At 33.1% G+C, this 26,765-nt stretch overlaps 1 protein-coding gene across 5 annotated transcripts in view; it reads right to left on the bottom strand.

Annotated features, from left to right (window-relative positions):
- The window catches only part of LOC118197454 (uncharacterized), a 157,464-nt gene that overhangs the window by 18,712 nt on the left and 111,987 nt on the right, over window positions 1–26,765 (bottom strand). For all 5 annotated transcript variants that reach the window (XM_085822553.1, XM_085822557.1, XM_085822556.1 and 2 more), the window contains one exon: window positions 17,927–18,029. In XM_085822553.1, the coding sequence (XP_085678679.1) occupies window positions 17,927–18,029 (103 nt within the window). The remainder of the gene's footprint in view (window positions 1–17,926; window positions 18,030–26,765) is intronic.

The following is a 26,765-nucleotide window of genomic DNA, read 5'->3' as shown; positions in this document are numbered from 1 at the left end:
CTTATTAAACATAATTTAATAAACATAACTATAAAACAAATTTGAGAATAAAATCCACTTTATAAAATTTATCAAGTAACATTAAATATTTTACATGTATAATAGTTGGACATATTTGAAAGGAGCTTAGGGACATTTTATTTACATTTTATTAACAGCTTTATGTTGATTTTTTCTTTTATGTCTCATTTTGCCATGTACTTACTCAGTCTAGAGGTTTAGTAAATAGCAGGTAGATTTTATGTCAAATGGCATAGGTTAAAATGAGAAATAAAATCATAATCAGCATGATTTGTAAGAGAAAAATTAGCTGTTGTTAGTGCTGCTGCTTACCTAGAAAGAAACCTGTTGATAAGAAAAACTTGAAAGTCTGATGTAGGCATGGTTGGCAAGATCTGAAAGTTAGTTGTGCTTCGTCTGTCTGAAGTAGTTAGTGATGTACCTTCATATAGAGTTTCTAGCCCCGTTCACATGCAACGCTACTTCGCACAGCTGCCGTTAGCAAGGGGAGAAAAAGGAGACATGAAAGAGTTTCGTCTTTAGGACCCGTTCAGAAGACCACCGTCTTCCTTCCCCTTTACATCTAAGCCTCTGTGAACAATCACGTCTCCGAATTGGCAGATTTCTAATACTGTTTACACATTTTTAACGCTGTTTACTGTTGTTAATTTTGTAATCTGTACTTTCGCAACTGGTGCCTGAAATTTCGTAATGGTTCCTGAAAAATATATGCTTTTTAATTATTATTATTATTTTATAAGCTGTTATTTAGTTCACTCTTGGTGCTCGTCGCTATGGTTAAAAGATGGTTATGGATTTTTAAACTGCTCCCCGATAAGATATACGAGAACTCAAAAACTTTGTACATACACTGCTTGTGGATGTGGTGTCACGCTTTTGATTTTTAGAGGATTAGATTTTTTACAAATTTAAAGTTGAAACGACTTTCTGCAAATATTAACAAATAAACTGAGAATCTCAGAATATTACAGTTTGCACCATAACAATTAAATGAAATTAAATTAAATGAAATTAAATGAAATTTTTAGCGTAATTTTTTTTAAAAATATTTTGGGAGAATTTTTGAAAATCGTTCATATTTTTAGACTTTTTGACGCCCATTAGTTTTAAAATTTCATATCTAAAAATATATCTGTTACATACTTCCGTCATTTTCACAGCTTATAAAACAAACTTTTCACATTTAAAAAAATGATAAAGGAAATTAATTGGATAATTTTTTTACTTTTTTAAAAGATATGCAAGGAAGCAAAATGGGAAATATTGGTTTTTATTGGGCATCAATTCGAAACATCGGTTTCAAAGTAATAATCTCATTATACCACAATATTTTTATGACATTATTTATGCTATATAAGTTGTTATTGTTGCCAGCTGTTAGTTCAGCGCAAGATTGGAGATATTTCTGAGTTAACTTTCTCTTAAGATTCGTTTTGCATTCTGTTGTGTTTAACGTTCTTATTAGATTGAAGCATAACTACTGATTATACTTAGTGATATTCTAAACACTTGTTCGAGTATTTCTGTGGAAAATTCCAGAACTTTTAAGTGTTTATGTTGATAAAATAAATTTAATTGAGCTATCATCGGATTTGAGTGCAATGACAATCATTTACGTACTATTATCAACCTATTACAAACCCGTACGCACGCAACAATATTATAATTAATTAATGTATTAAAATTGTTTTTAACGTGTTTTACAAAACAAAAACAGGTAAAGAAAAATTATGCTTGCGTTTTATGAGATTTTGCAATTTTTCTGGCCACATAAGGTTTTAAAAAAAGGTTTGTAATTTATGTTTATATTTATCAATTGAATAAATAGCACTAGGTTTGATTTATATACATATGTGTGTTCTGAAATTCAGTAATAAAATTTTAAAGATTTGAAATGATTAAATGTCTATTTAAACAGTTTGTATTCTTTAAACTGCAAATGCAAACTGAGAAACCTTTTGCATTTTTTTCAATAAATCCTTTTACTTAAAGTCCTAAAACATATACAGGTAGGGACTAAATATTTTATTATTTTTACTGCTTACTTAAAATTATATACTTTATAGAAACAAGGATGGGTTTTGCAAAATACTGAAAGGAAAAATTATTTGAAATGAAAATGTGACTGAGATCTGTTGTGACTTGTTTTAAAGATTTTAGATAAAAGTGTATTTCCCCCCCCTCAGAAACTAATTCATTAATTGCAAAATCATTCCTTGAAGTTATTAAGAGCACTCTAATAAATACAATAAAAAACTGGGGGAAGACATTGAAAATTGTAGTAGAAGAAAGACATTTTAATTGTAAAAGTTTTCTTTAAAAATTTTAATTAAAAAAAATGCTAGCAAAAACGTTTTTTTCAACTTAAAATTATTTTGTCTCACAAAACCATTTAATAATATTCATAAAAAGTAGATGAAAATGCTTAAATTAAAAAAAAAAATTATTCAAAAGGTACCGAGTCCCTTGTTGCGTTGAAGCCGATATTCACTTGTCTTAATTTTAGTTTTAATTTGAACGAACCTTGTCTGTATTTGTCTATAATTTCCTTATCTTGTACCGTTCTATCTAATTTTGGGGGGCATGCTATCACATCCCCAGACATCTATCAGCGTGATTGTTTCGCTGACAGTCCAGCGAGCAGTAACTAAAATTAAGTGAACCACGCAGTATAGTACGGAAAATCTCCCCATTTGCCCTGCTCCCGAGAGGTAAAGAACATTCAACCAAGTTCTACCTCCAATTCGGCGAGGCAGTTAATGCTTGTCCCATGTGAACGGGACACATTGGAAGAACCGGTTTTCGCTACCGGTCGGATCTGCTCTTGTGAACAGGCTTCTGAGATTGTAACCTGGTTAATATATTTTAAAGTTCCAATAAGCCACTAATGCAGCAGAGGTGGTAAGTTGTTTTGCATTATTTTAAGTCTCAATAAATGCAAAGAATAAGTTTGCAATAGTTTATATATTTTTGTACTTTATCTTGTGGCCGCAGTAATGATTAATGAAAAGCAATAACTTGCTTTCATATGCAGAGACAACTTTAAAGGTGATCAGTTAGTTATAAATAATTAAATTAGGTAGTTAATACACATAGTTATTATAGATTTACATGACCACTATTAGAATAACAATCTAATAACACTTCACTGTTTAAATATATGTAATTTATGCCCCTGATTCTTAAACAGTATTAAGATAATTACACATTAAAAGTTACAAACAAAATATTTATGCATCTTTTTAATTCAGAGTCTTCCCAGACATTTTGGTTAATTTATATCAATTTTCTTCTCTTTAAACATCTTTTCTAACAATTAGAAATCTGTTTCAATACACAAACCAATGTTCTTACTAGTTTCTGCGTGCTTTATCTTCTAACTTGCCAATCTCTCAACAATGTACCTAACGAAGTTTTATGTGATCTGGTAAAACTTAAATAATCCAAAACCTCTGATAGACATGAAGCAAATTATCGTTATGTCAGAAAGCGTCACATAAAGATTTAAATAAACCTCTTTCTTAAAAAGAACTTGGAACATATGGGCTCATTCTTATGTTGACAAAATAAACTACAGCTTGTGGTGAAGCAATTAAAACAGGAAAAGCCAAATTCAAACTAAAAATATGGACTAGTAGTCAAAGACTACACAATTTTAGTTTAATCTAAGGTGGCTAGAGTTAATTTTAGTTTAATCTAAGGTGGTAAATTTATCATAGGAGCAAACTCAAATATTAGCAACAATAATGCAAAGATGAATAATTACAAATTATCAGAGCTGGCAGGAACTAAGGCAACATCGAAGTTGAGGACAAAAACATTCTGTCTTACAATCCAAAAATCTCAGTTTAAAAACTATCTGATTTGCATTTGAAATGGAAAGGAGGAGTTATAGTAAGGGCTAAAATTCTAAACAACTGATTAATTTTCATAATAATAATTGTACATATCTTTGCAGAATAATTTCCCATATTTAGTAAAATGTATTCAGTTTTTTTGAAAACGTTTCCCCTTCACTTTAGAATTTTAGGAATTAAAGATTTCTGTTATTCTAAAAAACCAAATGCATTTAGAATAGAAAGAAAAAGCTACTAATTTTAATTCTTTGGTAATATGAATATTCAGAATAAATATGAAATGATATGTGGTAAGGGCTGATTTCAGAACCGATGAGGCAGAATTTTTAGATTTTAGTGACACACCGAGCAACAAAATCTAGAAATGGCAAAACTTTTAGAATTTAGGACAGGGACTGGGAGCAGAATTTAGGAGATCATTAAGCAGCACAATTAAAAAGGCACTAGGTGGCAGAATTTAGGATCAACAGAGATTGCATCAGGTGGGAAAATGCCCATCGCCAGCCCTGTGTATGATCCATTGAAACATATAAGATGAATCTTTTAAATTGTCAGTTTTAAATTTTTTCATTAATAGAAAAATTCCTTTTTATAAATGCCTGTCCATGCGAAAAGATTAGAAGATTTTTTATATTTTTCATGCTTGTGTCTAATGAAAAGTTGAGAAAATAACAAGAAGATAAACACGTTAAGAAAAAGACTTCTAGCATCAGAAGTACAACATTCAAACATTATATTTTCATTGTCCTTCCAAAAACTCTTCACAATGTAAGAAATTTATCATAAAATTTCTGTAAAATACATCCATTATGTGTTAATAAAATGAAGACATTTTTTATTTTGTCACATTTTTCTGGAGCCTTCTAGAATTGTGGGTCTGTAAATCTTGCCTTCAAATCCTTCTAAACTTTACAAGCTGCAATGTCTAAAGTCCTAAAGAAAAATTAGCCCTACCAATTCTATAATAGAAAAAAGGCCAGAAATATTTTTAAAACAATCAGTGGAAAAAAGTGTGAAATTAATTTTATATAGAAAACTGATACATATTCTAATAATTTTGAATATTCTGAAAGAATTACATGGGAAAACTTCTTACCATGAAAAAATTTAAAGGAAAAAATTTTAATTAATTACATAGCTATTTTGCTTTTGCTATCAATTGTTCTGTAAACTGTGCTTTATAGCATTTTATTACCTTGTTTATTTTTCATATTCAAAATACTGTAAAATAAGTCGCCAAAACAGAAAGTAATGTCTCTTCATAATATGACAGCAAAAAATATAAATATTTTACTTTGATATTATTTCTTAACTATAATTTCAATATATTACTATTATTTTAGTTAAATTTATCAATTTTATAATGTTTTAAAAAAATTCGTCGAAAAATTCCGAGATCTCCGATTTATAAATTTTCTATAGACACTGATATTAAAATCGTCAAAATGTTTAAGTCACCAAGCTGCTTAATAAAAGAATTCCCATCCACAAAAGCGGGAAGTTGTTTAAGAACTTTTCATTTGAAAAAAATGAAATAATTTTGAAATGCTTATGTTTCACTCCTTGCTCAAAAACTCCAGTATCCCACCTTTCATATTAGAAACAGGAACAAATTATAACCCATGAACAGATTCAAAAGATAATCATATTTGTCAGTGAATCGCCAAAAATATTCTTCCAAAATGATAATTCCCACTCAAAATAGCACTTGTAAAAACAAGACAAAAATTTCAGCTGATTAAAATTAAGGATCTTCTGACGATTTTGGCCAAAATTAAGGACTTTTAAAGACCAAAAATCGATTTAAAAAAAACTTAAGGACATTTAAGGACTCTTAAGGACTGTACGAACCCTGTGTAACTGGATTTGGAGAGAAAACAACTTGAGAATATTCAAGCTTTCTGTTCGAAAACATTCAGAAGGAGCACAAGAATATTTTTAAAATGTGTTCATTCATTCATTCAGCTTGAGAGTATTTAACATCTGCTGTGCTGAAAAGTTTTTCAGTTTGGTTTTAAGTACGATTTTTTGGGCTAGTGTTCACGGATTACGGAAAATAATTTTTTGAGCAGTTGACTGTCGGTAGCGTCACACCTCTTTTGACTGTTGTTTTCGACTAAAATCTTTCAAAATTTTGAGTAAAAATCTTAAATTATTTTCTATCTCAGATTTATTTAAGAAAGTACAAGGCTGTGCCTCTTCTCTGTCAGGCTATGATCCAACTAATGACATAGCTGCTAATTTGAAATATAAAAGGTTTTCGCACCAAAACACAAGAGTTTCTGGGAGATTTTAGTGCAGGGGTACCATTTCAAAAGAAATTAAGTGTTCTACAGATATCTACAGTAGATAAAGTCAATTCAGATTAAATACTATTTTATAAGAGAAATTATGCTAAAAATCAATGAGGGTGAGTGGAATGAAATTTACATATATTTGTAAAAAATTTTCTCTAGCAAATCAGGAGGTCCAAAGCTCGAATCCTGAGAAAGGCATAATTGAGCTTTCATGTTTTCTGCTCTGAAAAAATTTAAAAACACTACAAGTATTGTCTGAACTAAAATATATCGCGGATGATAATTTGTCACCACCAGGATTTGGTAAATGGGCTAACTCTGTCCCAGTCGCCACTTAAATTGGAGAGAATGTATACTCCCTTACCGCGTGCCTTCGTGGTGTGATTGAAAGTATGTCCAGTTAGCAATCAGCAGGTCCAGAGTTCGAATCCCGGTGAAGAAGTTACTGATTTTTTATATTTCCTGCTTCAAAACAAACCCGTTGACTCTATAAATTATATTTTCTTAATTCAGTAAATTTTATTTATTGCCGTAAAACAGTTTCCCTAGTAAAGGCCAAAAATTAAAAATCGGGACATTCGGTGATACACCAGAGGATGTGATAGAAAACTCAAAGGTTTTCAGCTATTATAATGGTATTCTAATACGATATAAATCTGATGACCATATGACTTTTTTGTACAGCCTGTTAAATTACACAAATTGTTTTGCTGTACTTCATTTAAACTTACTTCCTCGAATTTCACTACAGACATAATTCTCATTATACATTTAAAAAGAGTTAAAACAATTTTTGTAATTAAGATTACAGTTCTGATTAAACAACAAGTAATTTGGACAACGGTCGGAAGAAAAATTTTTTGCTGCGCCAAAATTTAAAATCAACTTCTGGTTCCATTGAGCAGAACGACATCGAAGCTAGTGCACCTTAATTTGTTGTGCTATTAACAGTTTCAAATTGAAAAAAAAATAATAATAATAAAAATCAAATCATGCCACGTTAGGCTTAACTGCACTTTTTAAACTGCTGATAGTTCTACACTAATGCATGCACATTAACTAAAGGAATAAAAACCTCACCCAGAAATGATAACAACATAATTTGATTACTTTTAAAGCAAAAAATGGACAATTTACCCATATATAAGAATAAAAAAAAATAAAGTTCATAAGAAGGTGGGTGTGTATATATATATATATATATATATATATATTATACCCACCTTCTTACATGGCTTGACAAACTTTGTTTTATATTTATATACATACATTTGGTGCAGCCAATTACAACAAATAGGCAGGTGCACAACCAGATGTTAAAGCAGTCCCATATACAAAATTACAACCTTCTATGGATAATCGTTTTTGAGTTATGCCAGAAACTTACGTACATACAAACATAACAAAAAAAAAATTCCTTTCAATCCATTTTACAGTCAATTTTGAAAAATATCTGATGTGGGCAACATGTCTTCCTATTAAATTACACAATTTCTGATGCACTTCAATTAAACTTATTTCCTTGAATTTCATTGACGATATATTTCTAATTCAATCACTTTAGTTCTTCCTTTGCAGCAAGGCAAAATGCATAAAAACTAAATTTTCATTAAAAAAATTTTTTTTAATAAATAAATAAAATAAAAATAAAACACCAAATAGAGTTAACATTTTTTTTTTTCAATTAAAATTAATTTCTATGCAAGAACAAGCAATTCGACCAGAGGAAAGGAAGACAAAATTTTCGGTGCACAAAATTGAAAATGAACTTTTGGACACACTGGCCAAAAAGGCACCAACAGATTTACTTCACTATTCTACTAAGAATTTCAAATGTAAACAAATGCCGTCCTTGTTAGTCTTAGCGGCACTTAAAACTTTAAATTTTTGATAATTTTACAACTATTGCATGCATATTAACTAAAGGCATAAAAACCTTAACCAGAACATTAGAAGAGAGTTTCTTAAACTCTACGTCGCCAAAAATTTTAGCAGTTTGGATATTTCTTTAACTTACTAGAATAATTTTACAATTGCCAAATATTTTTACACAGTGTATCTGAAAATAGATAAAGATAAGACAATATAGACAAAGAAAAAAAAACAAAAACGTTTCGAAGCATTCTATTTATAATATAAATGTTCATTTTCCTTGCTTTGCACATGATGCTGTCATTTCATCTGGCACTTATTTAAAATTTTCACATTGTTCTACGTATGTCTTAAAATTAGAAATTAAAGTTAATGACCAAAAACAGCAATAGTATATTACAATACAAGTGAAAAAATTGACAGTTTCATTCATGCGTGTCGGATTTGCCGAATACTTATGGGATTCCACACAATTTTTGTAAATATTATGGGGTCCTGGGTCACAAAAAAATCTCAGTGGGAAAAAGGGGTCACAACTGAAAAAAGTTTAAGAAACCCTGCATTAGAACATAATTCAATTTTTTTTTAAAGAAAAAACTCCACAATTTACCAGCATATAAGAATAAAAAACTGGACTCACCGATCCGGGTAATACAGTGGCAATATACACATTTATATGCGTTTGGTGCGGCCATTTACTACAAAAAAGAGAGGTGCATAACTACATGTTATAGCAGTCCCATATACAAAATTCCAACGTTCTATGGGTTTCACTTTTAAGTTATACTAGGTACATACATACGTTTGTACATATGTCATGTTGCATATGTCATGTTAAACAACAAGTAATTTGGACAACGGTCGGAAGAAAAATTTTGTACATATGTCATGTTACTTCGTACAAAGAAGTAAAATGAGTTCTTTATTCTGTCCGTGCATAGAGATGTCGTCCAAATTGATTTGAGAGCAATCAAAATGGATGTTTCCATTTAGATATGATACACGAAATCTTTCACGATAGCAGTACTTTCTTTACATCAAACAAGAAAATAAAAATCCTTCACACTAACGAATACATATTTTATTAATGTTCTGTATATCTAGTTTCTTCATCATTGTACATCTTTGTTTATTAAATATGTTAAATGATTATCTAACAATGTTCATAGTTTAATCAATTTCCAAAAGTTATTTCATGGTGTGGCATTTTCTTTTTCAAGTAGTACATGTACCACAACAATAAACTTATGTAAAAAATAAAAATAATGGCATTGCTTTTAAAAAAAATTCAGTCTGGGTGGAGCCATTGCAAGATTACTTTATTAACAATCTTCTTACTAATCTGAAGTATCAAAATATTATTAAGCAGCATAACAACTCAAGATGCTGCATGGAAAATTTAAATGATGCCGTAAAATTGACTGAAATTCTCCGGCTTTGGATGCTATCACCTTACTTGCTTCCTTTCTTCCGAAAAAATAATCTATTAGGACAGCTTTCAGCTAAGTATTTTATATACAGAGTAGATATCTGTGATGGAAAAAAACAGTAAAAAATTGCTCAAGGACTTCTTGAAAAGATAAAAGAGAAATTTCAAGGCTAATTGAAACACTTCATATGCTTTCAGTGTCAGTACTTGATTTGGAAGCAATACTTTAAATAGTTTGGTATGCTTAATACAGTCAAAAGTCATTAATTCGGACACCCATAATCCGGAATGATCTATAATCCGGACCTCAAAGCTACAAACTTTCTGCGCATGTGTCGCGTTCACACATGCGCACAGGCATTTACGAGTGCACGTAAGACCTTTACGGCTGCGAATATGTTTTTGCGCATGCGCGTTTAATGTGTAACGGACGGTATAATCTAAGCAAAAATTATTTAATTCAGTTAATGTTGCAGATTGCGTCGTTCCTTAATCTTCGAATTGGATACGGCTTATTATTTTTTGCGGACTGTTAGAGCAATTTCATTAAAGTAAGCTTGAACTTTCGATTATGTCAAATAAAATTTCTGATATATATTTACTAATATGTAATTTGTATCTATAAAGCGAAAGTATGTTTTGAAATCCAAAATCTGTTTATCAATTTCACGCTGCGGATTGGAAGTTGATCTGTCAGCACTATCCTTATCTTCAAGGCAGATGTTTTTATTTTATTTGGCTTATAATTCCTTACTAAGTGTAGTACTTCATCTCGATGTACTCCGTCTTTGATATGATTTAAATCAAGTTTCTCATCATTATAACTCGCTTCCGATAGTGAAGAAAGTGACCCACAGGTTATTGAAAACGAAAACATTTCGATTGACAAATTAGTCGGTATTCTCAACACAGCAATTATAGGACTTGAACAGCGGAACTTTGTAACTAAACAAGAAATTATGTCAGTTTAATAGAATTAAAGAGAAAGTATTATCACATGAAATGAAGCAACTTACATTGAAAGAAATGTTTAATAAAGTAAACAAATAAATATTAAGCTTTTCTTTTTATAAATTTTGATACCCTTTAGATCATAATTGTTCTTTATTTCATAAATTACGGTTTCATATTTTTAATTTTGTAATTTCTGCATGCCATCTTACCAGATTTAAACTGATGATCTATAATCCGGAAAAATCGATATCTGGAATCGCCGAAGTCCCGACGAGTCCGGATTAAAGACTTTTGACTGTAATATGCCAACTGATAACAAGTAATAGCAAATACTTTCAAATTTTCATTTGGTGACATACATAAGTGAGTAGCCATATTATAAAAATAAAAAACATTAAACATACTCTAAAAACTTACTTCTCCCACCTTTCCCCCCCCCCATTTTTTTAAATTTTAATATCTACGAATTATTAATAATTCAGTTGATTGGTCAACTGACTATACGTATGTAATATATTCAAGACGCAGTACAAATAGAAGTTACTATTTTTTAATAGAGAAGGGAAATTAATTTACGCTGCTAATTTAATCTTTTACATATTCTTTATTTTTCTTACATGTGTAACAGACCTATTTAAGTGTAATTGAACTATTTTATTCACGCCACGAACTCATGAACTGTAACCGAACTATTTTATTTAAACGCCATCTCGTGGCGATATGAAAAAACGTCAGTCGACCTCCAGCCGCCATGATGATAGATTACTATGTTATGTTATTCTCAATGTTTGATGTTCCATTTCGTTTATGTTTCATTTTTATATATATTTCTTTTGTTTGTAACCCTTCCTGTGTGCTCTGTTAATAAATCCTTTTAAAGCTAGCTGGCATTAGTGTCTATTGAGGAACGGCTACATCACATTGGCGCCCAACTAAATTTGAATCCAAAATGGCGCAACAAAATGTTTAGAATTTCTGTTTGGCTTTAACAAGCTCTTACTCCCGAATTTAACTTTTAGTTGCTGGAGATCGGCTCAGTTTCTTTTCAGGTGTGGACTGCTGGTCAAAAATTCTGGAAACCAATTCTGGAATTAAAATTGTCATGCCGTGCTGCTAGCATCGAATCATCAATTGGACAATTTCAACGGAAAAGATAAATTTCGTTTACATTATCGTTTAATCTGAGTTTAAAATTCTTTTAAACTGATTATTTATTATAAGCTGCTTCTTAAAGCAAATGTAAATTCTTTACTGAAATCTCATTTATTGATACTACCTAAGAGTATTAAACGAAAGCAAACGGCTTTCTGTTATCCAAACGTTATTTCTTGAATTGTAATTTGTTATTTTAAAATGTTAATGCGCATAGTAAATTAATTTGTGAATAATATTGTTTCACTGAATACATGTTTTGATGTTAAAGTTTGAATATATTCATGGACGTTGTTCATTAGAATTTATTAGTTTCGATTCTGACATACAGCAGCAGATGTTCCCCCCCCCCGCGGAAATGTTTAGACTAGCGATGATTTATGATGTGTGTACGTCAAATCTTTTATTATTTTTATTTCCTTTGAGTGCTGTTGTTCCTTATTAAATGTTTTATTCTACATAAAATAAAATATTGTACTTGTTGATTTATCTTTCGACGAACATTTTGAGAAAATGATTATAATATACTACTTCAGGTAAATATAATTGTTTTCAATTTAATGAATGCATGTCTTAAAAAATATTTCTTGAAGCGAAAGAAAATAATTATGAATAAAATCGAATGACTATTTAAATAAAGTAAAAGAGTTACTAAGTGTGTGTTGCTTAATCAGCTTAATATTTTGTTAAGATTAAGATTTCGAAGAATTCAGCTTAAATATAAAAGCTTATGGTAAGACATTTATGTATGTTTTGTATGTTTTGCTAAGTAGTAAACAATTTTTGAGCAATCTATTATATGTTATTTTCTTGATACAAGTTGAATTTATGAGGGCATTTTATGATATTGTTACGACTCCGAAATAATAAACTTTGTGAGTATTATTGTTTACATTTATAAATACTGTTTAATAGTGGTATATAAATGTACGAGTAACATTGTTTACATTCATACATGCTGTTTAATAGGGGTATATACATTTTACTTAAAGGTATAATTATTAATTCTAAAATACTGTATTGTGAATAAAATCGAAATAACAACAAATTCAACTTCATCTTTTCTCTCCCCTCTGACCTCTCATATAATTATGGCTTACCTTGCGCCAAAGCACAAAAAGAGAATTTAAAAACTCTCGCTGCAGAACTGGGTTTCACTGTAAACGACACTATGCGAGTAATAGATCTTAAAGATCTTATTGTCAATTCTGACACTTATGATGAGACTTTTACCAGGAATCTTCTGGAAACTTTAATCGAAACTAGACAACAAAAACAACGTGAAAGCAACGATCTGGAGACACGTCAAAGAAAAGAACAAGAACTTTTATTGGAATTGGAACGTTTAAAATTAAACTTGGCAGCTGCTAGCTCAAACCCTAACTATGCCGCCTTTGCTTCAAATGCAGCTATTGGAACAAATATTCAACACTTAATCCCTAAATTTACAAGAACTTCTGACATTGCAACCTATCTGCAAATTTTTGAAAGACAATGTGAGAAAGTTAATATAAAACAAAAAGATTACATCACTCATCTCCTACCTCTTCTGCCTATAGACATTTCGCAAATTATTTTAAGAGAACCAAAAGACAAGTTAGAAGATTATTCTCACATCAAGAAGATTCTGCTACAAAGATTCAAATTAAATGCTGAATCATTTCAAATTAAACTTACCACACATCAAAAACACCCTGAGTCCTTATGGAATGATTTTGATTACGATTTAAATAATTATCTCGAAGAGTGGCTTCATAGTCTCGATGTTACAGACTTTGAATCACTCAAAGACTTGGTCCTGACGGATCAGCTTAAAAGAAGAGTCAGTAGTGACGTTAAGGAGCATTTTATTGATACTTGGGGAAAAATAAAGAGTTCATCTGAATTAGTACAGAAATTGGATGATTATGAAGCTGTACGTGTTAAAAATACGAACTATAAAACTGAACTTCCTGGCAGGCGGAACTATTCTTACAAACTGACTAATCCATCCAAACACAAAGTAGAAAATCGAACAAGTGACATACAGGGAACTCATAAAACCTTTTCAAATCGTGTTCAGCAACAAACAGAGGAAAAGCGACCTCCTTTAACATGCTATGGGTGCGGAAAAACTGGTTTTATCAAGTCTAAATGTCCAGACTGTAACCCCCCAAAGACTTCAAATTCATCAAATTTTGGCACTATCCAAATCCGATCCTGTTTATCTTCCACTCGGACTGCTGTATTTCCAATTAGTATTGGTGGTGTTTCCGGTACAGCTTTCACCGACACTGGTGCTAGTCACTCAATTGCAAGTGAATCCCTCTATCATATTCTGCAGAAACAAGATGCAGTATTTGAAAAGACATCACTAGAGGTGTCTTTCGCTGATGGTTTGGTATCTGAAAAAGAGGTACTTCGCACCGAACAAATTATTCTTCTCGAAGGCAGAGAGTTCAAAACTCCGCTCCTTGTATTGTCTGATGCCAAAAATAACTCGACTCTGTTAGGAATTGACTTTCTTCAAAAAGCTAAAATTGTTTTAAATCTTGCTGAAAATAAGTGGAACTTTTCTGATGAACCTCGAAGAAAATATAGCTTCGTGAAACCTCATCAATCCCAAGTACTGGAAGAACCCCAGTTGTTGTAAACAACTGCCAACTACGAGAAAACGAAGGACAACAATTAACTACAGCCCAACGGCTTGCAACTGATGCATTGCTTAACAAATATCACACTGTCTTCAAAGTAGGGGGAGAAGCCACTCCACTCATTGAACACCATATTAACACAAGAAACAGCCCCCCTGTTTCAGTCCCTCCATATCGGATGAGCCCAAGTAAGAAAGAACTGTTGAAAAAGGAACTTGATTCCCTTCTAAAACAAGGTATCATAAAAGAATGTGAAAGCCCCTATGCCTCTCCTGTGGTTCTGATTCCCAAGGCAAATGGAAAAGTACGGTTATGCATTGATTATCGTAACCTAAATGCTCAAACCGTTCCAGACACTTATCCTTTGCCACGTATAGATGATTTGTTGAGTGAAGCAAAACCGACACCTTATATGTCAACTATTGATTTGAGATCCGGTTATCATCAGGTGAGAGTAGTTGAAGAAGATCAAAATAAGACTGCTTTTGGTACATATAAATTTACCCGAATGCCCTTTGGATTGAGAAACGCTCCTGCCACTTTTTCTAGATTGATAGATAGGTTCCGTTCTGGACTTAATAATGTTTGCTTTGACATATTTAGATGATATCATCGTGCTGTCATCTAACTTCGGAAAGCACCTTTCTGACTTAGAACAAGTTTTCCAACGTCTATCGTTATTCAAGCTCAATGCTAATCGTGAGAAGTGCCACTTCTGTTGTGAAAAAGTGAAATATTTAGGGCATTACATTACTAAGCATGGTATAGCTGTTGATCCACACAAGACTGCTGCCATTGCAGACATGCCATCGCCGAAAACTGTTAAGCAAGTGCAATCGTTCGTACAAACATGTTTTTGGTATCGTCGATATATTCCAAATTTTTCTCAAATAGCCAAACCGTTAATGGATTTAACAAAGAAGAAAGCGCTGTGGAAGTGGGAAGCACAACAAGAAAATGCTTTCCAAGAGCTGAAATCCAAATTAATTAGCCCGCCGATTCTTAAGCAAGCTGATGGAACGAAGCCTTTTATCATTCGCACAGATGCTAGCAATGTAGCTATTGGAGCAGTGTTGCTACAAGGGGAGAAAAATGAAGAACACCCTATAGAATATGCCAGCCGCTTGCTGACTGTATCAGAATGAAACTATTCCACCATAGAAAAAGAAGCCTTAGCAGTAGTATGGGCACTCAACAAATTTAGAGGATATGTTGAAAGCCAGTCTATCACAATCACCTCTGACCACCAACCATTGAAATGGCTGATGTCTTTAAAGTCACCAACTGGTAGGCTCGCAAGATGGGCCTTACAAATCCAATCCTACAATCTGACTATCAATTACATTCCTGGACGATTGAACTTTATTGCTGATCTATTGTCTCATCCTATTTGTGAACACTCAAGTACAGATTCTTGTCAAGTATGTGCTGTCTCTGTCGAAATCCCTACTATTAGCCCTGCAGAATTAAGACAATCACAGCTAGAAGATGATGATCTTCGGAAGATCATCGAAACTTTTGAGAGTCCAGAGAAAGAAGCAGACTGTGCAACTTGGACTAGAAGAGGCTACGTTATGAACAGAGGAGTTTTGTACCGATATTCCCCTGATTCAGAAGAGGAAGAAGCTCAACTAGTTATACCTCACAAAAGAAAAGCAGAAATCTTGAAAGAATATCATGATTCGCCAACGGCTGGTCACTATGGATCTGAAGGAACATTTTATCGAATAACAAAAAGATACTACTGGGTTGGAATGAGAAAGGATATAGCAGAATATGTCAAAAGCTGTCTCGAATGCTGTCGTTATAAAGCCACTAATCAAAAGCCATCTGGTTTACTTCAAACTCCAGTCTATGCTCAACGTTTTGAGACCTTGTCAATTGATCTTTTCGGTCCCCTTCCTGAAACACCGTCTGGTGAAAAATGGATTTTTATTATGCAGGACTGTGCTACGAAGTGGACAGAACTATTTGCTTTAAAGGAAGCCACGGCCAGAGAATGTGCCACTATTCTTTTGGAGGAAGTCGCCCTTCGATTTGGGTTACCCAGGAAAATAATAAGTGATAATGGTACCCAGTTTACTAGTGCTGTTATGCAACAACTATGCTATATCTTGAACATTGATCAAAGTCTTACTCCTGTCTATCACCCACAATCTAACCCAGTTGAAAGGAAGAATAGAGATCTGAAACCACGTTTAGCAATACTTGTTGGTAACGACCATCAGTCATGGAAGGATAAACTGCCAGTAATAAGGTTTGCTTTGAATACAGTCAAATGTGATTCAACTGGACATTCTGCTGCTTTTCTTCAATTTGCACGAGAGTTACGAACCTTAGATGATGTAAAGATGATATAAAAGCCGTAATTGAGAACGATAATTTTGTTCCCGAAATTACTCCATATTTGAAACGTTTTGCAAGAAATGTACAAAAGGTACGAGAAAGAGTCAAAATGCATCAAGATAAGCAGAAACAATATGCTGACAAAAAACGAAGAGAAACACCGAAATTCGTTCCTGGAGATAAAGTTTGGGTCACCCTCCACCCAATCAGCAAAGGTCCACTGAAGAAAACTGCTAAATTCATGCCCAAGAGAGATGGTCCTTATGTGATAGTGACTACAAGATCTCCAACCACTTATGATATTGCCGATCCTCATGAACCAGACAAAATTCTCGGCAAGTATTATGTTTCAGCCTTGAAACCATATCAAGATCGAAATAAGCAAAACTCAGCTCGTGTAATTCCAGTGGTTCCCTTAAAGAAAAGAGGATGCCCGAAACGTGTAATACCATCCGAATCTGCACCTGTTGCACAAGGTGCTGGTGACGCAAAATCTACTCCTCGTCAAACTGGAGCCCGTCCATCTGATTCTCCGCCCGCTGCACAAAGTAGACAAATGTCAGTTCCTGACTTCTTGCCGAGATGTCTACGAAGTCAGAGGGGGAGGATGTAACAGACCTATTTAAGTGTAATTGAACTATTTTATTCACACCATGAACTCATAAACTGTAACTGAACTATTTTATTTAAACGCCATCTCGTGGCGATATGAAAAAACGTCAGTCGACCTCCAGCCGCCATGATGATAGATTACTATGTTATGTTATTCTCAATGTTTGATGTTCCATTTCGTTTATGTTTCATTTTTATATATATTTCTTTTGTTTGTAACCGTTCCTGTGTGCTCTGTTAATAAATCCTTTTAAAGCTAGCCGGCATTAGTGTCTTTTGAGGAACGGCTACATCACACATGTATGTATGTAAAGATAATTTCATTTAATAGCAGGCATAAATGAGTAGCCATAATATAAAAATTAAAAACATTAAACATACTCTAAAAACTGGATCTTAATATCTATGAATTCTTAATAGTTCAGTTGAATTTTCAACTGACTATAAGTACGTATGTGAAGATAACTTGCCCATATGGGGCCGTGACTTAAAGAAAGTGGCTCGTATTTATATTACATACAAGAAACCTCTTCGGTCATTAGATTAAAACAAAGATAAGTAACAATACTTTGCTAGTTAAGCTACAAGATAAAGCAGTTCACTATGTTCAAAAAAAATTACATGTGAAAGATATGTTCTCAAATTTTGATATGGTGATTCAAACAGCTAATAAAATAATTGCCAGCCAAAAAATTCTTCAATGACTAAATACATATAAAATTATTTCTCTTATTTCATTTTCTATACAGATACCTTTTTTTTCCTGGCATTGACAAGGAAGAATCTGATGAGCTGACGGAGAAGACTGATTCCAGTGAAGAATATTGTGTTTTATTTTTCATTTCATCAAAACAATCTACAAACATTAATAAAAATGAAATAAGATAATATTTACACCCTGAAATATGCAAGGATTCATTTTAGCAAAAATTACAAACAAGATTTTAAAAACCATGATGAAAATTATGTGACACATCTTAATTATATTAAGTACAATTCTTCATTAAAAAAAATACAAAAATTCATGACCATCAGATGATTAGTATCGATCTTAAACTTTATTTTTATTCAATTTCAAAAAAAGAATATAAAATGCTAAATCAAGTACTCTTTAGCAAAACTTATTTAATTATGTGAAAACATGCAAGGAGGTTTCCAAGCAGTCAAGTGATAAGATACTAGTTTTCTATCTGAATCCTTCTATCCTTTCAGAATATGGCAACCTAGGATGCACTGAGCCTCATCAGAAATACTTAAGCAAACACATTTTCGGTGTAATTCTAATAACAATGTCTAAACCAGTGTTCTCTGAACTTTTTTCATCATAGAACCCTTTTTAAGTTCTAAAATTTTTACAGATTAGTGGTGTAAATTTGGGTTTTTAGTTATAATAAGAAATTATAACACAGGTATATTAGATAAACTATTTTTATATCATACCTATGACAGAAATTTTTTCAATTTTAACTGTTACAAAAAATGCATATGTAAAACTAATTAAATAAAACAATATACAAAAAAAAAAAAAAAAAAAAAAAATCAAAACACTTTAGGTTTCAATAACTTTGAAGTGTTTGAGCCTTGAAATTACAAATTCAGTTAATATCTCCCACAATATTAGAAATCTGAATTCTCATATTAGAAATCTGATGCAGAATCAATTCAGTACACATTTAAATTTTGTTGCAGTGTAATGTTAAAAACCTGCCTCACAGAAATACATATCTGTGAAAGGAAGCAAAATATAAGTAACACATTTCGATAAATTTGGATATTCTTTTGACAAACTTAACATAAATTTATAAGGTATTTTCTCCCTACTTCCCATATGCCTTCATAGTGTAACTAGAAGCACACTTGACGAGTATGTGGGATGTTCAGAGTTCGAAAGTAGCAAAGGCATTGCATGTTTTTCACATTCTTACACTAATATAAGCTAATGACTCTACAAGTGGCTCCTGAACTAAAAAGGAGGTGGACTATTAATTCATAATCAACAGAATTTGGTGATTGAGTCCCTTAATCTCCAGTTGCCCTTTAAGAGGAGATGTATTTAAGGTTTCTCCCTCCTTTGTGAACACCTTCATAGTATAGCTAAAAGCACACGTGATGCATATGCAGGAGGTCCGGAGTTCGAATTCCACTGCACACTTTTCACATTCCTATATCAATATAACCTAATGACTCGACAAATTCATTTAACAGTAAATATTTAAATTTTTGTTTTATGCCAGAATCAATTGTCAAATCAATTATTTTAAATCTGCTGCACTCATATGTATCACATTAACTGTTAATATGAAAGAATTTTAAATTCAAGAGCTTCCTTTATGGCACTCTTGGGAAATATTAACCAAGATTTAACTACAAACTATGGAAATGTTACAGTATTTTATTATAAACTTTATTGTCTGTTTTTAAACTTTCTTCATTTAAGAAGTCATCTAAAAGGAGGGAAAACAGTCATATTTATTATCTTCTAGGGGAGAAATACAGAATAGCAAATTTTGTTTGAAAGACACTATTTTTTCGTTACATTAAAAATAGAAATGTTTCTTCCTTGTAATGATAAATTCATTTCATTATACATAGTAAATATCCTGATAAATAAATAACACTCATTAGCCATATAGAATTTCCATGGATAATAGGATATAGGAAAATTCTATGAAAGTTTGCCTCAAATAGCTTAATGAATAGGAAAACATTAACTCCTTATGCAGTTCAAACAATCTTGAAAATCTCAGTTGAAATAACATGCCGAATAACGATTGTTGGAGGTGCTAAATGAACAAGAATCAGTGTAATATTCATAAATTTCAAGGACTAGTTTTGAAGGTATAATTATAGAATATGTTTCAGTTGAAAATGACAAAATTGAGTTTGATGAGTTTCAGTACAAATGATGAAATAGAAGCCTGTGGTCAGGCAATAACAATGAGCCTTAGCACTGCTAATAATCTACAGAAGGGATTCTCAACCGGTGGTACACAAGAGAAAAATAAGTGGTACACAAAGAAGCAAAGTATTTTTTACTATTAAATTTAAAAATTGAAATCCCAACATCCTGATTGAGTTTTCTCTAACACTCGTAAATTTATACGATTTGAGCTTTGTTCAAGGTCAATAGCCGCTTATAGACTGTAGCAAGGGCAAATGATCTGTGCATGGCAGTTTTCAAGGTTCTATCATGTTGTAAGTTTAAAAAATATTCTTTTAGCCGTAGACATAACAAAATTTGCCATAAATGATGTTTTTAGAAAACATGATAGAAATAGATGCTGTATTTAATAGGAAATAAAAATAAACTCTTATAAAATTATCATTAATTCTCTACGAGTTTATCGATTTATTAGCATCTCAGCACTTTATGTTGCCATTTTCAGGCTCATATTGCTCCATTTCTAGTGAGAATCATTTTTTTATGTTGGTTTTGCTGTCACTGTCAAACCCAACTTATGCCTATTTTTTCAGTGGAGTTATAGTAGACAATAATCAGAAATAAAGGGAGAAGCGGCAGTTATTCTGAAACAAAATGGCTTTTGTTGGATCATTACCATTTAAGCCCAGAAGTTTTTAGGTAAAAAAGTCATACAAAGAAGCCGAACAATAATTAGAGAGATTTTATGTATGAACTGCAGGTTTCTCTTGATGGATGGGCAAAAGGGTTAAAAGTTAATACTTTTTCTAATCTGAAAGAACCAATAGTTGTGGACCAGATGAAGGTGCATGAGCACTGAAGCTAAAGAAAAATACAAGCTATATAGATGAATGGGATAAAATTAAATCACCGCTCATGTTAGCAGACAAGCTAGATAACTGCAAAATTATGAGGCAGGATTTCAAGAAAAATTTATTCACTACTAAGAGAGATTTTCTGGTTGCAAGACCTAAAGAACTTAGAAAGCCAGAGGAGAAAGAAAGAACAACTGCCTCCTAAAAAATTTTCTAAACACCTGCATAAACTAGATGAACAGGACAAGGAGAGTTTTGAGAAGTAGAAACCACACCAATGTTTTGAGTATGGATTGTCTTCATATCTGCAACTCTTATCACTCTGGAGAAATAAGAAGCCGAATCTGCTTCAATGTTTTGTGCACGGTTTGTCTTCACATTTCTGACCCTCACTTCCACACTGTACCAAAAAAAAGGAGGGAAGAGAAACTGACATGCTTAGCTTTGCAAAGCATTGCAGAAGTAAGGCGATTATTAATGGTTGGCAGTGGTAATAGATTTATGGCGCAAAGCTCTAAAAGGCCATATGCACCAAACACAGGTTTTATTGTATATATGTTAGATAGAGAAAAAGTTTAAAAACAACAGCACACTTATAAAATCGAGGCAAGTAGTAAGAAAATGAAATGGTGGGATGAAATGCTGATTAAGATTCAGATAATGATATATGCAGTATGGATTTAAAATCATAACATATCTGATTCATTAAAATTCTAATATAAAATCTCAAGATAAAATCAAATTAAATAATAGAGAACTGTTTCTTTCAGATACTGAAACAAATTGGTATTGACCTCTTTTCCAATTAAATGGTGGAGAGGCAGGTCACAGCTATTAAAATACTTCTGACGAAAGCTATTAAAATATTGACACTCAATTAAAATGTGATGGACTGACAGACAAACATTACAATTTGGACAAACAGGCTCATTCTCAACTTTCATTAGATAGTTATGTGTTCCTCTAGTGTGACCTATTCTAAACAGAGTCAAAAGAACTTCCTCCTTACGATTTCTAGTAAAATTCCAAAGCTCTATTTTAGGCTTCACTGTTCTTGGCTTGTTACAAGACTGGAAGTCCCAAAGTTGCTGCCACTTTTTTAAGATCTTTTGTTTGATGACATGACTGATATCTCTTAAAGGGATGAGGCGAAAAAACAGTTCAACAGCAGATTTCCCTGCGATGTCTGCCAGCTCATTACTCTTTATTCCTCTATGTCCAGAAACCCAGCAGTACAAAATTTCATATCCATGGCTTGTTAATTAAATATTCAACTTGAGTACATCCACTATCACAGGATTCTCGGTGCTGGAAAAAGATTCTAAAGCTTTCGATGCATTGTAGGAGTCTGTATATATAATGAATTTTCTATGGCGTAGCATTGAGATGTACAAAAGTGCATAATATATGGCAGTCAGTTCAGAGGTTAAGACCGAGGAAGCGTCATGTAAACGTCTGCCCTCCACTTGGTCACCAATTATAAATGACATCTCAACATGACAAGCTGACTTAGATCCATCTGTATATATGGAAACATAACTGCTGTAACTATGCCTGTGCTCAGCAAAAATTTGTCTGTAAATGCTCTCATTAATAGTTGTTTTGATGTAACTGTGGAAAATATCAAGAAACTGGATTTGTGCATTTTCCCAAGGTGGGATTTCAAAATGCTGGACATATCAGACAGAGACAATTCTTCAATGAGAGGACAAACTCTAACAGGAAAAGAAGGCACACAGGATGGACATGCCTCAAATAAAAGGTCACAGCTATTATCAAGTAAATACAGTTTATAAGAATGGTCAGGTTGAGACAATATATTAAAATACTGTAAAAGAGAACTCCTCACACCTCAAACGGAGTGATGGTTCGTAACAGTCAACATAAAGGCTCTGGACAGGAAACGTCCTGAAGGCTCCAGAACAAATCCACAGAGCCTGATGATGAACAGGATAAGTTTTAACAACACTGAAGACTGAGCAGATCTGTAACCAGCTGAGCCATAGTCCAGTCTAGAGCGAACAAGAGCTCTGTAAATGCAAAGCATGGAGCAACGCTCTGCACCCCAGGAGGTGTTCGCCAGGACTTTTAAAATATTAAAAACTTTTGTACACTTCTTTCTCAAGTGTAGTAGGACATGAGTAAGGAAAGTCAATTTTCGGTCAAACAAATCACCCCTAAAAATTTTACTTCAGGTGCAACTGGAATCACCAGGCTCAGGATGGAGACCTCGCTTTCTACAAAAGTGCACGCACATAGTCTTCTGTTTCGAAAACGTAAATCCTTGTCTGTTTGCCCATTCCTGGATCCTGTTCAAAACGATCTGAAGCTGCCTCTCTAGATGTCTCGTAACTGCACCTCGACAGATAAGTTGTAGATCATTAACACATAAAGATCCTGAAATGGTGTGAGGAAATTGTTTTAATATAGAATTGTGTAAAGGTGAGGAACAGATTTCATCAGACAACTGTTGTAAGGCTGAACAGGCTTACATTACGCACACAGCCTTGTAGCACACCCTATTCCTGTTTGAAAACTTCTGACAAAACAGAGCCAAAATTCTAAATGAAAAATGGTCGGCTGCCACGCAAGCCACTATCATGAAGATCACAAAGTATACTGCATCTCCATGCTTTATCATAAGCTTTCTCTATATCAAAGAAAATTGAAACAATGGTGCAAAAGCTTAATGAATAGATGTCTCCAAAAGGAGCATGTTATCTATCGTTGTTCTTCAATTTCGAAAACCTCTTTGATAATGTGAAATTATATTATTTTTCTCCTAGAAATAGACTAAAAGGCCGTTTACCATTTTTTTCAAACAATTTGCATATGCAACTAGTAAGGGCAATTGGCCGATAGATCGAGGGATTCCTCAGGTCTTTCCCTGGCTTTCCAATGGGAATCACAACAGCTCTCCTCCATGCACTGGGTAAAGTTCGCACCTTCCAAATCCTATTATAAAGAGTGAGAAGGGCAGTTAGTGACTTATAGGACAGATGCTTCAGCATTTCATAATACATGCCATCAGGACTCGGGCAAGACCAACGAGTCTTCAACAAAGCTCTCTTTAACTCTAGCATAGTAAAATCTCTATTATAAGACTCAAAGTTGGAAGAATTGAAAGTGACGGGATTTCTGTCAGAGCGCTGCTTGATAGAGAGAAATGCAGGTGAATAATTTCTGCTGGAAGAAACGGCAGCAAATGTCTCACCAATAGTATTCACGATTTCTCCTATGGAGCTAATCACTCGGCCATCTTTTTCCAAAACGGAAAGTCTTTATAGATTCTGCATGCTTTCTTAACTCTTTCCCAAACCCGCTTACAAGGCATTGTGACGAGGTCACATTGAATTAATTATTTACTACATTATGGCAATATTTAGATATTTGCATCAGATTCCTTTGGCGACAGTTTAATTTTTTTCGCCAACTTGTGTTGCAAGGTGAGGAACAGATTTCATCAGACAACTGTTGTAAGCAGAGGAAAGTATTGCATCAGAAAACTGTTGTAAGCGGAGGAAAGTATTGCGTCAGACAACTAGCATCTTCACTTCTGTTTGCCTGGGTAGCTGAAGGTATTTTGCGATTGGTTGCCTTCTGACGCTGGAAAAGGCGGTTTTTTTTTTTTTTGTCCACGAGGAGGGAGGAGAAGGAGGAAATTGTGAAGGTGCGAGATGGAGATGCTGCATAGAGAAAGACAATAAGAGTGGGGTAAAATGCAAACTTTTGGGAGTTTATCGTGCAAGCTTTCTTTGGTCTCCCAGTGTGCATGAAGGAAGCGAGTTTCTTTCTCTTTGATGTTGTAGCTGCAAAATTTAAGCTAATCTCTTTTTTTTTCCCGGGCTTGGCATTTTCGCCCGGCATCCCGATGAAGAGTACCTGCATGTGTTTGAGCTGAAATACACCAAGTCTTCGAAGGTCTGTGTGGAAGAATTGATCTATCCTTTTTTTTGTTCTGAGTGAGAAGGCCTCATATCGTCAAGTGACATACCGGATTAAAAAAAAGGAATATCTCTTCAGTATTGTTAGTATCCAATAAAGCAAGAATTAAATCTGTTTTCACGTGTTTGTCACTCTCTCGTCACGGCGGGCTATAGACCTGGATCTTGTCCTGGGGTAAGTTACCACTATATTCCTGTTTATTATAACATGTGACATATACGTTTGCCACCACAACCAACGAAATAACCAATCATTACCACACTTGGTGCCGCACCCAACCATTTCGTGCGCTGTGGTAATTACATTAACGTTGCATTGAACTGTATCTATTCTAAGACTGTATTTAAAGCAGTTGTATTTATGAATGTATTTAAAATGAATATAGATTGTATTAATCACATGAATGATTCAAAGTCTAACTTAAGTCTTATGCTGCAGTGTTAAATTTGTTTGATATTAATTTTTTTATTTGTACTATATATATGATTTATAGTATATACCTTTATTGGGCCAAAATTTGCATATTTATCATATGTGTCATTTCATAGAATGTTATTTTGTTTAATTGAGTATGCCTAAGACACGACAACAATCTCCTGAACAAATGGAAACTAAAACATTCACATTTAATATTGCATCATTTTCTGGTGATCCTGATACCATTCACTGGTTCACTAGCCAGATTAAAGAATATAAAACTCTTAATAATTGGAATGATAAAGTTGCACTATTTTATCTGAAAAGTAAACTTGTTGGTGCTGCACAGCAGTTCTTTGCAGAATCGCCTGCTTGTCAAAATGTGACTTCCCTAGACGAGGCTTGTGAAAAACTGATAAATTTCTTTTTGAAGGATTCTAACTCTTCATCTAATTTAATTGCTTTCCAGACCATTCAGCTGTTACCTGGTGAGTCAATGAAAAGTCTTGCTCATCGCATTGAAACTTTGGCTCATGCTACATACAACCATGTTCAAAATAGCAAAGCATTGAACCAAATAAAATCTTTGCAGTTTCTAGCTGCTTTACCAATAGAACTAAAAGAAAAATTAATTAGTGAATCTACAGATAATTTTGATCAGCTTGTGAATTTAGCTCAGCAACATCATTCTAATTCGCAAAATTTGAAAATAATGCAAACACATTCCATTGCTTTGAATAGCAAAGATGATGCTATTGAGAGTTTAAAAAGTCAAGTTGAAAACCTCAGTCTTCGAACTGCATTACAGAATGAAAAATGTCAGTTTTGTAATTTAGATAAGCATCCCTTAAATCAATGTAATGCTGTTTTGTCTTTACGGACAAGTAATTCCACATATACTCAAGATATAAATGACCACTGTGTAAATTGGATGCAAGAAACTCCCATATATCCTCCATATCCACTTCCATGCTTATACTGTCATAAATTTGGACATTCAATGTCAGTATGTCGTGCGTATTTGGCGATGTGTAGCCCTCATCAGAACCAGGTTAGAAGTTCGAGTAACTATGTTAGCAGTCATCCTAATCTCACTAGACCACAGTTCTATAGCAATAGTACGCGACAAGGTGATAACTCAAATGTTAACAGATTTCCATCTTATGGTCGGAGACCAAATTATCATAATCAGCCAAGATACAGTACCCCTTTAAACGCAAGGGGAGTTCACAAGTAGGTGGCGATATGACCTCTAATGTCTCAACCAAGTCACCAAAAACCAATTATCATACGAGCAAAGAATCGGAGAGTATTGAAACATATTTAAATAAGTAAATGATAATCAGTGGTAAACCCTCGAGTTCTATCAAAGAGTTTTTGCAACAATTTCATGTCAAAAGTAAAAGTAATTGTTTACCTATTGCGCATATAAATAATGTCTTTTCTGATTGTCCTTTGATTCATGTAACATTTGGTAAAAATTTGTGCACTTTAT

This window comes from Stegodyphus dumicola, chromosome 8, assembly GCF_044657685.1.
Source record: "Stegodyphus dumicola isolate Sdum_Otavi_A_Nest chromosome 8, ASM4465768v1".
NCBI classification, from domain to species: Eukaryota; Metazoa; Arthropoda; class Arachnida; order Araneae; family Eresidae; genus Stegodyphus; species Stegodyphus dumicola.
This window is presented reverse-complemented; position numbering and strand designations above follow the sequence as displayed.